General features: G+C 47.1%; 1 protein-coding gene across 12 annotated transcripts in view; it reads left to right on the top strand.

Moving 5' to 3' along the window:
- Positions 1-14,425, top strand: part of MARK2 (microtubule affinity regulating kinase 2) — a 729,699-nt gene that overhangs the window by 472,191 nt on the left and 243,083 nt on the right. For all 12 annotated transcript variants that reach the window (XM_056527186.1, XM_056527185.1, XM_056527187.1 and 9 more), the window contains 3 exons: positions 253-323; positions 2,788-2,844; positions 7,272-7,508. In XM_056527186.1, coding sequence (XP_056383161.1) covers positions 253-323; positions 2,788-2,844; positions 7,272-7,508 — 365 coding nt within the window. The remainder of the gene's footprint in view (positions 1-252; positions 324-2,787; positions 2,845-7,271; positions 7,509-14,425) is intronic.

The raw sequence follows: 14,425 nt of genomic DNA on the forward strand, positions 1-14,425 counted from the left end.
ACTGTTCCATCCGTTTTTTGCCATACGGTTTTCTTTAGAAAAACGGATTGAAAACAGTATGGCAAAAACGTGATGTGAACCCAGCCTAACACCAGGCCTTGTTTCTTTTCATCTGTTGTGCCACCCTTGCTCTCAGTGCTGTGATCGTGTGGGAACGGATGCCTCTGGGCCCCTATACCTACGTCACTTTTTGTTTGGGGAGATATATATATATATATTTATTTATTTATATTGCTCTGCTTCATCCTTTAGGTGAGGTCTTTGATTATTTGGTTGCACATGGAAGGATGAAAGAAAAGGAAGCACGGGCTAAGTTCCGGCAGGTGAGAATATCATTATAACATTATAGGTTATATGCATTACAGTACAGTGACCCTCCCCTACGATGGCCCCGACATACAATAATTTCAACATGCGATGGCCTCTCAGAGGCCATCGCATGTTGAAGGTAGCATCAACATACGATGCTTCTGTATGTCGGGGCCATCGCATAAACGGCTATCCGGCAGCGCTGACTGCTTCAGCTGCCGCCGAATAGCCGTTTACGGTGCCCCGTGTGCTCCGGTGATGGTCTCCTACCTGTCCGTGGGGCTCCGGAACTCCTCTTCGGGATCCCCTCCATCGCTCTCGTCTCGTCGTCATCACGTCGCAGCGCACACCCTCCAATAGGAGCGGCGTGCGTGACGTGATGGCGGCTGAGAGCGAGGATCCCGGGGAAGAAGACGACCGGAGCGTCGGGGACGTGGCAACAGGGATGGAGGGCGACATCCAAGGCAACGGTGACGAGCGGTGACAGTCCGGAGCGGTGGGGACAGGTGAGTACAACTTCCTATACTTTACATTGCACGGATCCCTCAACATAAGATGGTTTCAACAAACGATGGTTCATTTGGAACGGATTACCATCGTATGTTGAGGGACCACTGTATATTTGATGGAAAGTGCCAAAATGCTGATTACATGCAAATTACCTAAAGTATACCTCCAGAGCTTGTATGAAAAATAACTGCATTGCATTTAAATTACTTTGATTATGAACTCCCCACCAGAATGGCTTTCTGAGCTCCCATACTTCATGCTGCATATCCTTTTTCATTATGAGACAGCTTTCCGGCTTCATAGCACCTTTTTTTTTATTGTGAGACCCATAAAAATTATTATACAGCACTGGGCTGTGCAGTGAAGACGGGTGGTACAGAGATGGAGCAGGAAGCTATGTCTCTTTATTCATTAAAATATTAAGATTAAGAAAAATTACTTGTGCACATTGCTGCAGTATAGTAATCCTTCTAAACAAATATATAGGATTGTAATGTGTTTGATGCTGATGACAATGGTACTTACCATTCCCAGATCTGTGCCTCTTTTCTGGCGATACTCCTTGTTTTTCATGTGGTATCTTGGCGCACAGTGACGCTGGCTTACATCTTCACAGAAAATGCTTCCTTCCCTGTGTCTGATCCTCCTATGTTGCAAATTTGAGCTCCAATCTGCAGCTTCACCCCTCTCCTTCAGATTCAAACATTACTGTGGCCTTGTTTTTTTAACTCCTAAAAGACGCAGGTTGTACAGGTATGCCCTGGGCGCCTGGGACTTAGTGAACCAGGACATAGGTGTACATCCTGGGTCCTGCCATGGCTATAAAGTGATTGCAGGAGCTGTGCATGCATAATAGACATAATGCCAGGGACCTGCTGGTAATGGAGGACCTCAGTGATCATGCTGATGTCCGCCACTAATCCCTCAGATGGCGTGATCAACATTGATCATGGCATCTCCACCAAGATGGCAGACGGAGGTCTCCTTACCTTCTTCCTGCTGACATTATGGGGTCTTCTCAGCATAAAAAAAAAAAGTTTTAATAAAACTCAATATGAAATACCAAATAAATAATAAAATTCCCCTCTATTCCCATTCTACTAAAAAAAAAAATTGGTATTGTCCCATGCATAAATGTCTGATCTATTTAAATATTATTTTAACGATCTCATAAGTTGAATGGAATAAAAAAATACCAAAGTCCAAAATTGCTGATTTTCGGTCACATCACATCCCAGAATAAAAAGTAATAAAAAAGTGACAAAGTGGTACTGATGAAAACTAAAGATCACTGTGCAAAAAATTTGTCCTCGTACAGCCCTGTATACGGGAAAAAAAAATAAAAATTATAAGGGGTCAGAATAGGGCCATTTTAAACATACAAAAATTGTTAAAAAGTTTGTGTTATAAAAGTAGTACAAAGATAGAAAAAGATGGGTATCATTTTAATCGTACTGACCCACAGAATAAAGAAAACATGTCAGTTTTACCATAATGTGAACTGTGTAAATGCAAAAACCCCCAAATTTGCTAAATTTGCAGGTTTCTTCTTAATTTCCCACAATAAATAATAATTGGTTGCGCTGTAGATTTTATGATAAAATAAAAGATGTCATTACAAAGTACTATTGGTCGTGCAATAAACAAGCCCTCATATGGGTCTGTAGAGGAAAAAATTTAAGAATTATGGCTCTTAGAAGGCGAGGAGGAAAAGAACGAAAACACGAAAATTAAAATTTTCTGTGTCCTCATGGCCAAAATGGTCTGTGTCCTTAAGGGGTTAATAGGTTACTTATGTGTATTGTAGTTTGCATTATGTTGCTCTTACCTATGCCAATGTATGTCGACCTTTATATGCTCTACACTGCTTAGAAAAAAAAAAAAACACTGGCGTACAAAGTTTTACAATATGTAAAAATTGGTCATAATAATCGTTATTATCATAATAAGTAGTTTCTTTTTCTTCAGATTGTCTCTGCTGTTCAGTATTGTCATCAGAAGTTTATAGTTCACAGGGATTTGAAGGTAAGAAATCTGTTCACTTTACACATGTTTATCTAAGTTGTGCTTGGTGTATTTACAAACTTTACAATTGGCCTGTCCATAAGAAATCTGAACGTGTGAATGAAAATCCTTTCAAATTTCCCCTGATAACTACAGTCAGCAGAGAGAACTGCTGGGCAGAGGCGTAGCTTGTAGCTTCGGGGCCCCGATGCAAAATCTGCCATATGCCAATTATTTTACTGCTCACTTATAGATCTTTGGGGCCCCCTTAGGCACCAGGGCCCAGAAGTGACTGCTACCTCTATAGCTATGCCCCTGCTGCTGGGCATACCAGTTTTAAATTGCCTGATGCTGTCAAGAAAGAAGCCTCATTGTCTTCAATTAGAGATGGTAAACTATGCAAAAAATAAGGGACGTGTCACAACTTTCTGTACAGTTCTGCTCTGAAGAAACTTTGGGGAAGACTTATCAAAATCTATGTAGAGGAAACGTTGACAAGTTGCCCAAAATCATTCAGAATGCTTCTTTCATTTTTCAAAAGGCCTCTGAGAAATGAAAGAAGCAATCCGACTTGTTGCTATGGGAAAATAGTCAACTTTTCCCCAGCAGCCCATCCCCCCCCCCCCACCCGACTCTGTGAGTATAAATGGCTTGCATCCATGCAATAAGAAAAAGATACTTCCTGTAGGTACAGTTGCACAAAGCCACTATTGACATTCTTCCTTAACCCCTTCACGACGAGCGACGTACATGTACGGCTCTGCGAAGTGTCACTTGGCGCGCGGCGACGTACATGTACGTCGCGGAGTTCCGGGAGCGCCGCATCACCGGTAGCGGTGATTAGGCCGGGATGACTGCTGTTATCTAACAGCAGGCATCCCGGCACATCGCCGAGGGGGGGTCCTGAGACCCCCCCCATGACCGCGATGCGCGCAAATCAATTCAGACCTGCGATCTGCGCGATTCCGGGTCATACGGGTCACTGGTGACCCGGTGACCCGGAAAATAAGAGGGATCGTAGGTGTCCGAGACACCCTCGATCCCCCTAAAGGGATAGGAGTTTGGTGGCAGGGTTGCCACCCCTCCTATCCCTGCTATTGGTCGGCCGAGCGACCGACCGACAGCAGACCGGGGGAGGGGGGGTTAAAGTTCGGTTCCCCCGCTTTGCCCACCTATCGGTGTCCGGGCAAAACGGGGGAACCGTCCAGGGAGGGTCGGCGCCGAAGGTCCCTACCTGGATCCCGGATCGCGATCCTCCAGGCGGGGATCCCCCACGTGCGGCGGCTTCCGGGTCCTGCTAGGTGAGTTGTTGCCTAGCAACATCCGGAGGGCCACAGTTTACAGTGGTCTCTAAACCGTGGCCCTCCAGATGTTGCAAAACTACAACTCCCAGCATGCCCAGACAGCTGTTTGCTGTGTGGGCATGCTGGGACTTGTAGTTTTGCAATATTTAGAGGGGTTCAGGTTGTAGATCACTAAGTGGTCTCAAACTGTAGCCCTCCAGATGTTGCAAAACTACAACTCTCAGCATGCCGCAGTTTGCTGTCTGGGCATGCTGAGAGTTGTAGTTTTGCAACATCTGGAGGGCCACAGTTTTGAGACCACTGGACAAATGATTTACAACTTGAACCCCTCTAAATCTTGCAAAACTACAACTCCCAGCATTCAGGAACAGCATAAGGCTGTCTTGGCATGCTGGGAGTTGTACTTGCGTGCCTCCAGCCATTGCATAACTACATCTCCCAGCATGCCCTTCCGCAATCAGTACATGCTGGGCGTTGCAGTTTTGCAACAGCTGGAGGCACACTGGTTGGAAAATACTGAGTTAGGTCATAGAACCTAACTCAAGGTTTTCCAGCCAGTGTGCCTCCAGCTGTTGCAAAACTACAACTCCCAGCATGCATGGTCTGTCAGTGCATGCTGGGAGTTGTAGTTTTGACCCCCCTCCCGTGTGAATGTACAGGCTACATTCACACTGCCGGCAGATTACAGTGAGTTCCCCGCTGCAAATTTGAGCTGCGGCAAATTTTCTGCCGCAGCTCAAACTCCTAGCGGGAGACTCAGTGTAATCTGCTGCCAGTGTGAATGTAACCTAAAAACACTACACTACACTAACATAAAATAAAGAGTAAAACACTACATATACACACGTACACTGCCCCCCCCACCCCCCTTCTCCAATAAAAATGAAAAACGTATTGTATGGCAGTGTTTCTAAGATGGAGCCTCCAGCTGTTGCAAAACAAAAACTCCCAGCATTTCTGGACAGCAATTGACTGTCCAAGCATGCTGGGAGTTTAGCAACAGCTGGAGGAACCCTGTTTGGGAATCACTGGCATAGAATACCCCTATGTCCACCCCTATGCAAGTCCCTAATTCAGGCCTCAAATGCACATGGCGCTCTCACTTTAGAGCCCTGTCATATTTCAAGGCAACAGAATAGGGTCACATATGGGGTATCGCCGTACTCGGGAGAAATTGCCTAACAAATTTTGGGGGGCTTTTTATCCTTTTACCCCTTATGAAAAGGAACAGATGGGGTCTACACCAGCATGTTAGTGTAAAAAAATAAAAAAATTTATACTAACATGCTGGTGTTGCCCTATACTTTTCATTTTCACAAGAGGTAAAAGGGGAAAAACGCCCCCCAAAATTTGTAACGCAATTTCTCCCGAGTACGGAGATACCCCATATGTGGGCGCAAAGTGCTCTGGGGGCGCACAACAAGGCCCAGAAGGGAGAGTGCGCCATGTACATTTGAGGTGATTTGCACAGAGGTGGCTGATTGTTACAGCGGTTCTGACAAACGCAAAAAAAAAACACACCCACATGTGACCCCATTTTGAAAACTACACCCCTCACGGAATGTAATGAGGGGTGCAGTGAGAATTTACACCCCACAGGTGTCTGACGGATCTTTGGAACAGTGGTCCGTGAAAATGAAAAATTTTGCACAGCCCACTGTTCCAAAGATCTGTCAGACACCAGTGGGGGGGTAAATGCTCACTGTACCCCTCATTACATTCTGTGAGGGGTCTAGTTTCCAAAATGGTATGCCATGTGGGGGTTATTTTGCTGTTCTGGCACCATAGGGGCTTCCTAAATGCGACATGCCCCCCGAGCAAAATTTGCTCTCGAAATGCCAAATATGACGCCTTCCCTTCTGAGCATTGTAGTTCGCCCGTAGTGCACTTCAGGTCCACTTATAGGGGACCCCCATACTCAGAAGAGATGGGGTTACAAATTTTGGGGGGTCTTTTCTGCTATTAACCCTTGCAAAAATGTGAAATTTGGGGGGAAACCCACATTTTAGTGAAATTTTTTTTTTTTTTTTTACATATGCAAAAGTCGTGAAACACCTGTGGGGTATTAAGGCTCACTTTATCCCTTGTTACGTTCCTCAAGGGGTCTAGTTTCCAAAATGGTATGTCATGTGTTTTTTTTTTTTGCTGTTCTGGCACCATAGGGGCTTCCTAAAGGTGACATGCCCCCCAAAAACCATTTCAGAAAAACGTACTCTCTAAAATCCCCTTGTCGCTCCTTCGCTTCTGAGCCCTCTACTGCGCCCGCCGAACAATTTACATAGACATATTAGGTATGTGCTTACTCGAGAGAAATTGGGCTACAAATATAAGTATACATTTTCACCTTTTACCCCTTGTAAAAATTCAAAAATTGGGTCTACAAGAACATGCGAGTGTAAAAAATGAAGATTTTGAATTTTCTCCTTCACTTTGCTGCTTTTCCTGTGAAACACCTAAAGGGTTAAAACATTTACTGAATGTCATTTTAAATACTTTGGGGGGTGCAGTTTTTATAATGGGGTCATTTATGGGGTATTTCTAATATGAAGACCCTTCAAATCCACTTCAAACCTGAACTGGTCCCTGAAAAATTGCGAGTTTGAAAATTTTGTGAAAAATTGGAAAATTGCTGCTGAACTTTGAAGCCCTCTGGTGTCTTCCAAAGTAAAAAATCATCAATTTTATGATGCAAACATAAAGTAGGCATATTGTATATGTGAATCCAAAAAAATTTTAGTTGGAATATCCATTTTCCTTACAAGCAGAGAGCTTCAAAGTTAGAAAAATGCAAAATTTTTTATTTTTTCATCAAATTTGGGGATTTTTCACCAAGAAAGGATGCAAGTTACCACAAAAATTTACCACTATGTTAAAGTAGAATATGTCACGAAAAAACAATCTCAGAATCAGAATGATAACTAAAAGCATTCCAGAGTTATTAATGTTTAAAGTGACAGTGGTCAGATTTGCAAAAAAGGGCTTCGTCCTAGAGGTGAAAATGGGCTCCGTCCTTAAGGGGTTAATATTTTCGATTAAATAACCAAGAAGATAATTGCAATGCATAATTCATAACAAAAATAAATAAAAAATTTTTGACTGTTAAGGAACTCTGTAGTTCTACTTATCCCTCTATCTCCTATTTAGGCTGAAAACTTACTGCTAGATTCTGATATGAATATAAAAATTGCCGATTTTGGCTTCAGCAATGAATTCACTTTTGGGAACAAGCTGGATACATTTTGTGGAAGTCCACCCTATGCAGCACCTGAGCTTTTTCAGGGGAAGAAGTATGATGGGCCTGAAGTAGATGTGTGGAGTCTCGGAGTTATTCTCTATACATTGGTCAGTGGCTCCTTACCTTTTGATGGGCAGAACCTAAAGGTATGCTAGTGCTAGAAAGTACTTAGTCCTAACGTATCGCCTACTTATTTATGTAATGTGTTTTGTAGAGAGTAATAGACACAATATTGAGTCAATGTAGTGGATCACCTAAAGCAAAATAATGACTTTAGTTAAGGGGAATCTCAGTTACAATTCACATTCTGCTAACACTGATAAGGTAGGGATACACATGGTACCTTCCATATATCTGTCTGTGTTTCCATAACTTAGTGTCAGAGATAAAGTCTCTTGAAGTGTTGAGAGCTGAAACGCTGTGCCTTCCCTTTTCCCTGCTTGAATGAAAGTCAGAGAAATAGGCCATACTAGTTACTGGTACTGGTTAAAAGCCAATTCTCATGTAAAATACTAATGATCAGACACTTGCACGCCTACTGTTCTTGAGGGGTATAAATGCTTAGTATTATAACTGCACATAGCTAGGGCATAGAAAGGTTGCCAATTACATGATAACTTATAGCCTATTAGTTACTATTCTGGCACCCCTGGGAACTCCCAGCATTACAAGGCAAGGCCACATTAAAAACAATATATTAGACATGATAAAAATTATGCATTAGTTGACATTTTGGCCAAAATATGCAAGCTCACAACTCATGCCAATTGTCCTCAGTCTTAGGCAAGTCCCTACACAAACATTGAAAAAAACAATTACAGAACATCACAGAAAAGAGGCTATAGTTACAGGTATAAGGGCAGGTTAAAGGGGTATTCCAGGAAAAAACTTTTTTATATATATCAACTGGCTCCAGAAAGTTAAACAGATTTGTAAGTTACTTCTCTTAAAAAATCTTAATCCTTTCAGTACTCATGAGCTTCTGAAGTTAAGGTTGTTCTTTTCTGTCTAAATCCTCTCTGATGACACCTGTCTCGGGAAACGCCCAGTTTTGAAGAGGTTTGCTATGGGGATTTGCTTCTAAACTGGGCGTTTCCCGAGACAGGTGTAATCAGAGAGGATTTAGACACAAAAGAACAACCTTAACTTCAGAAGCTCATAAGTACTGAAAGGAATAAGATTTTTTAATAGAAGTAATTTACAAATCTGTTTAACTTTCTGGAGCCAGTTAATATATAAAAAAAAGTTTTTCCCTGGAATACCCCTTTAACACCTTAAGCACATTGACCCTAAATGTACGTCCTGATGCACTTTTACTAAAAGCACCAGGATGTACATTTACGTCTTGTACATGAAGTGAGCACAGAAGCTGCGTTTGCAGGGCCAGATTAAGGCTGCCTGGAAGACGAAGCACTTCATTATGATGGCATTCCACCGACAGTTCCCACACATTAGGTGCAGTACAGTTCCCGCGCATCAGGTTATGGTTCCCCCACATTAGGTGCAGTAAAAGTTCCCGCACATTAGGGGTGCAGTACAGTTCCCCCACATTAGTGGTACAGTACAGTTCCCCCACATTAGTGGTGTAGTACAGTTCCCCCACATTACGGGTGCAGTACAGTTCCCCTCCCCCCCCCCCCCCCCGATTAGGTGCAGTACAGTTCTCCCCCCATTAGGCGCAGTATAGTTCCCCACATTAGGTGCAGCATAAGTCCCCACACATTAGGGGTGCAGTACAGTTCAACCACATTAGGGGTGCAACACAGTCCCCCCCTCCATTAGGCACAGTACAGCCCCCCCCCCATTAGGAACAGTACAGTCCCCCTCCAATTAGGGGTGTAATACAGTTCCCCCACATTAGGGGTGCAGTACAGTTCCCCCACTTTAGGGGTGCAGTACAGTCCCCCCCCATTAGGCACAGTACAGCCCCCCCCCCAATTAGGTGCAGTATAAATCCCTGCACATTAGGGGTGCAGTACAGTTCCCCCACATTAGGGGTGCAGTACAGTTCCCCCACATTAGGGGTGCAGTACAATTACCTCACATTAGGGGTGCAGTACAGTTCCCCCACATTAGGGGTGCAGTATAGTCTCCCACATTAGGTGCAGTATAGTCTCCCACATTAGGTGCAGTATAGTCTCCCACATTAGGTGCAGTATAGTCTCCCACATTAGGTGCAGTATAGTTTCCCCACATTAGGTGCAATATAGTTTCCCCACATTAGGGGTGCAGTACAGTTCCCCCACATTAGGGGTGCAGTACAGTTCCCCCACATTAGGGGTGCAGTACAGTTCCCCCCATTAGGCGCAGTACAGTTCCCTCACATTAGGTGCAGTACAGTTCCCCCCCATTAGGTGCAGTATAAGTCCCTGCACATTAGGGGTGCAGTACAGTTCCCCCACTTTAGGGGCGCAGTACAGCCCCCCCCCCCCCGTTAGGCACAGTACAGCCCCCCCCCCCCATTAGGCACAAGTACAGTCCCCCCCAATTAGGTGCAGTATAAATCCCTGCACATTAGGGGTGCAGTACAGTTCCCCCACATTAGGGGTGCAGTACAGTTCCCCCACATTAGGGGTGCAGTACAGTTCCCCCACATTAGGTGCAGTATAGTCTCCCACATTAGGTGCAGTATAGTCTCCCACATTAGGTGCAGTATAGTCTCCCACATTAGGTGCAGTATAGTCTCCCACATTAGGTGCAGTATAGTCTCCCACATTAGGTGCAGTATAGTTCCCCACATTAGGTGCAGTATAGTTTCCCCACATTAGGTGCAGTATAGTTTCCCCACATTAGGGGTGCAGTACAGTTTCCCCACATTAGGGGTGCAGTACAGTTCCCCCACATTAGGGGTGCAGTACAGTTCCGCCCACATTAGGTGCATTACAGGTCCCCCATATTAGGGGTGCAGTACAGCCCCCCCCCATTAGGGGTGCAGTACAGTCTCCCCACATTAGGGGTGCAGTACAGTCTCCCCACATTAGGGGTGCAGTACAGTTCCCCCCATTATGTGCAGTACAGTCTCCCCACATTAGGGGTGCAGTACAGTCTCCCCACATTAGGGGTGCAGTACAGTTCCCCCCATTATGTGCAGTACAGTTCCGCCCACATTAGGTGCAGTACAGTTCCGCCCACATTAGGTGCAGTACAGTTCCGCCCACATTAGGTGCAGTACAGTTCCCCCACATTAGGGGTGCAGTACAGTTCCCCCACATTAGGGGTGCAGTACATTTCCCCAACATTAGGGGTGCAGTACAGTTCCCCCACATTAGGGGTGCAGTATAGTCTCCCACATTAGGTGCAGTATAGTCTCCCACATTAGGTGCAGTATAGTCTCCCACATTAGGTGCAGTATAGTCTCCCACATTAGGTGCAGTATAGTTTCCCCACATTAGGTGCAATATAGTTTCCCCACATTAGGGGTGCAGTACAGTTCCCCCACATTAGGGGTGCAGTACAGTTCCCCCACATTAGGGGTGCAGTACAGTTCCCCCCATTAGGCGCAGTACAGTTCCCTCACATTAGGTGCAGTACAGTTCCCCCCCATTAGGTGCAGTATAAGTCCCTGCACATTAGGGGTGCAGTACAGTTCCCCCACTTTAGGGGTGCAGTACAGTCCCCCCCCCCCCCCGTTAGGCACAGTACAGCCCCCCCCCCATTAGGCACAGTACAGTCCCCCCCAATTAGGTGCAGTATAAATCCCTGCACATTAGGGGTGCAGTACAGTTCCCCCACATTAGGGGTGCAGTACAGTTCCCCCACATAAGGTGCAGTATAGTCTCCCACATTAGGTGCAGTATAGTCTCCCACATTAGGTGCAGTATAGTCTCCCACATTAGGTGCAGTATAGTCTCCCACATTAGGTGCAGTATAGTCTCCCACATTAGGTGCAGTATAGTCTCCCACATTAGGTGCAGTATAGTCTCCCACATTAGGTGCAGTATAGTCTCCCACATTAGGTGCAGTATAGTTTCCCCACATTAGGTGCAGTATAGTTTCCCCACATTAGGTGCAGTATAGTTTCCCCACATTAGGGGTGCAGTACAGTTCCCCCACATTAGGGGTGCAGTACAGTTCCGCCCACATTAGGTGCATTACAGGTCCCCCATATTAGGGGTGCAGTACAGCCCCCCCCCATTAGGGGTGCAGTACAGTCTCCCCACATTAGGGGTGCAGTACAGTCTCCCCACATTAGGGGTGCAGTACAGTTCCCCCCATTATGTGCAGTACAGTCTCCCCACATTAGGGGTGCAGTACAGTCTCCCCACATTAGGGGTGCAGTACAGTTCCCCCCATTATGTGCAGTACAGTTCCCCCCATTAGGTGCAGTACAGTTCCGCCCACATTAGGTGCAGTACAGTTCCGCCCACATTAGGTGCAGTACAGTTCCCCCACATTAGGTGCAGTACGGTTCCCCCACATTAGGTGCAGAATGGTTTCCCCACATTAGGTGCAGTACATTTTCCCCCACATTAGGAGTGCAGTACAGTTCCCCCACATTAGGGGTGCAGTACAGTTCCCCCACATTAGGGGAGCAATACAGTCCCCCCCCCCCATTAGGCGCAGTACAGTTTCCCCCCCATTAGGGGCAGTATAGTTCCCCACATTAGGTGCAGTGGAAGTCCCCGCACATTAGGGGTGTAGTACAGTTCCCCCACATTAGGGGTGCAGTACAGTTTTCCCACATTAGGGGTACAGTACAGTTTCCCCCCCATTAGGGGTACAGTACAGTTTCCCCCCATTAGGGGTGCAGTACAGTTCCCCATTAGGTGCAGTACAGTCCCCCCCACATTAGGTGCTGTATAGTCCCCCCACATTAGGTGCTGTATAGTCCCCCCACATTAGGTGCTGTATAGTCCCCCCACATTAGGTGCTGTATAGTCCCCCCACATTAGGTGCTGTATAGTCCCCCCACATTAGGTGCTGTATAGTCCCCCCCACATTAGGTGCTGTATAGTCCCCCCCACATTAGGTGCTGTATAGTCCCCCCCCACATTAGTGGTGCAGTACAGTTCCCCCATATTAGTGGTGCAGTACAGTTCCCCCACATTAGTGGTGCAGTACAGTCCCCCCATTAGGGGTGCAGTACAGCTCCCCTTTAGGTGCAGTACAGTTCCCCCCCATTAGGTGCAGTACAGTTCCCCACATTGGGTGCAGTAACGTTCCCCCACATTAGGGGTGCAGTACAGTTTCCCCCACATTAGGGGTGCAGTACAGTTTCCCCCACATTAGGGGTGCAGTACAGTTTCCCCCACATTAGGGGTGCAGTACAGTTTCCCCCACATTAGGGGTACAGTACAGTTTCCCCCACATTAGGGGTACAGTACAGTTCCCCCCACATTAGGGGTACAGTTCCCCCCCACATTAGGGGTACAGTACAGTTCCCCCCACATTAGGGGTACAGTACAGTTCCCCCCCCTTAGGCACAGTACAGTTCCGCCCACATTACGTGCAGTACAGTTTCCCCACATTAGGTGCAGTATAGTCAGGGCCGTTTGAAGGAATTTGGGGGCCCCAAGCAAAATGGACATGGAGGCCCCTCCCCCTTGATGTTCACGCACATCACACTCTAGGGCCAGCATCAGGACGTAGTAACCCCCCACATTAGGTGCAGCAGAGTTCCCCCCACATTAGGTGCAGCAGAGTTCCCCCCACATTAGGTGCAGCAGAGTTCCCCCAACATTAGGTGCAGCAGAGTTCCCCCAACATTAGGTGCAGCAGAGTTCCCCCAACATTAGGTGCAGCAGAGTTCCCCCCACATTAGGTAGGCAGTGTTCCCCCCACATTAGGTGCAGCATAGTTCTTCCCACATTAGGTAAGCAGTGCCCCCCCCCCCCCACATTAGGTGCAGCATAGTTCTCCCCACATTAGGTTAGCAGTGTTTCCCCCCACATTAGGTGCAGCATAGTTCTCCCCACGTTAGGCTGGCAGTGTCCCCCCCCCCACATTAGGTGCAGCATAGTTCTCCCCACATTGGGTTGGCACTGTTCCCCCCACATTAGGTGCAGCATAGTTCTCCCCACATTAGGTTGGCAGTGTTCCCCCCACATTAGGTGCAGCATAGTTCTCCCCACATTAGGTTGGCAGTGTTCCCCCACATTAGGTGCAGCATAGTTCTCCCCACATTAGGTAGGCAGCGCCCCCCCCCCCCCCACATTAGGTGCAGCATAGTTCTCCCCACATTAGGTAGGCAGCCCCCCCCCCCCCCCCACATTAGGTGCAGCATAGTTCTCCCCGCATTAGGTTACCAGTGTTTCACCCACATTAGGTGCAGCATAGTTCTCCCCACATTAGGTTGGCAGTGTTCCCCCACATTAGGTGCAGCATAGTTCTCCCCACATTAGGTAGGCAGTGCCCCCCCCCACATTAGGTGCAGCATAGTTCTCCCCACATTAGGTTACCAGTGTTTCCCCCACATTAGGTGCAGCATAGTTATCCCCACATTAGGTAGGCAGTGTTCCCCCCACATTAGGTACAGCATAGTTCTCCCTACATTAGGCTGGCAGTGTTCCCCACATATACAGTGTATGGCTGGAGGCTGTATGCCTGTATACTGCCCCATTTCAGTGCTCCGACCACCGCTCCTCCTGGCCGGCCATAGCATTAGTTCCGGGACCGGAGAAGTGGTGGCCGGAACACCGAAGATGACGTGCCGCTGGTCACTTACCAAGCTGGCCAGCGCACGTCTTCCTCCTCCTCGATGCTCCGGTCTTCTGCACCTCCGTTGCTATGGGCGCACGTACGGGACGTCAGTGACGTCTCGGCGTGCGCTATCACCCGGCGACCCCTGCATCTTAAACTTATCGCAGGGCCGCAGAGAGTTAACGGGGGCATCCCTGTGTCCCGAAAACATCTTTCGGGACACAGGGATGTCCTTAATAGTAATGGGGGGAATTGCCCCGTCGCTACAGGACGGGCATGCACCGGCTCTGCTCAGGGCCCCTGGCCAGCTCGGGGCCCCAAGCAATTGCTTGGTTTTCCTGTCCTGTAGCGACGGGCCTGAGTATAGTCCCCCACATTAAGTGCAGTCTAGTCACCCACATTAGGTGCAATATAGTTCCCTAAA

Source organism: Hyla sarda, chromosome 6, assembly GCF_029499605.1.
Source record: "Hyla sarda isolate aHylSar1 chromosome 6, aHylSar1.hap1, whole genome shotgun sequence".
Taxonomy (NCBI): domain Eukaryota; kingdom Metazoa; phylum Chordata; class Amphibia; order Anura; family Hylidae; genus Hyla; species Hyla sarda.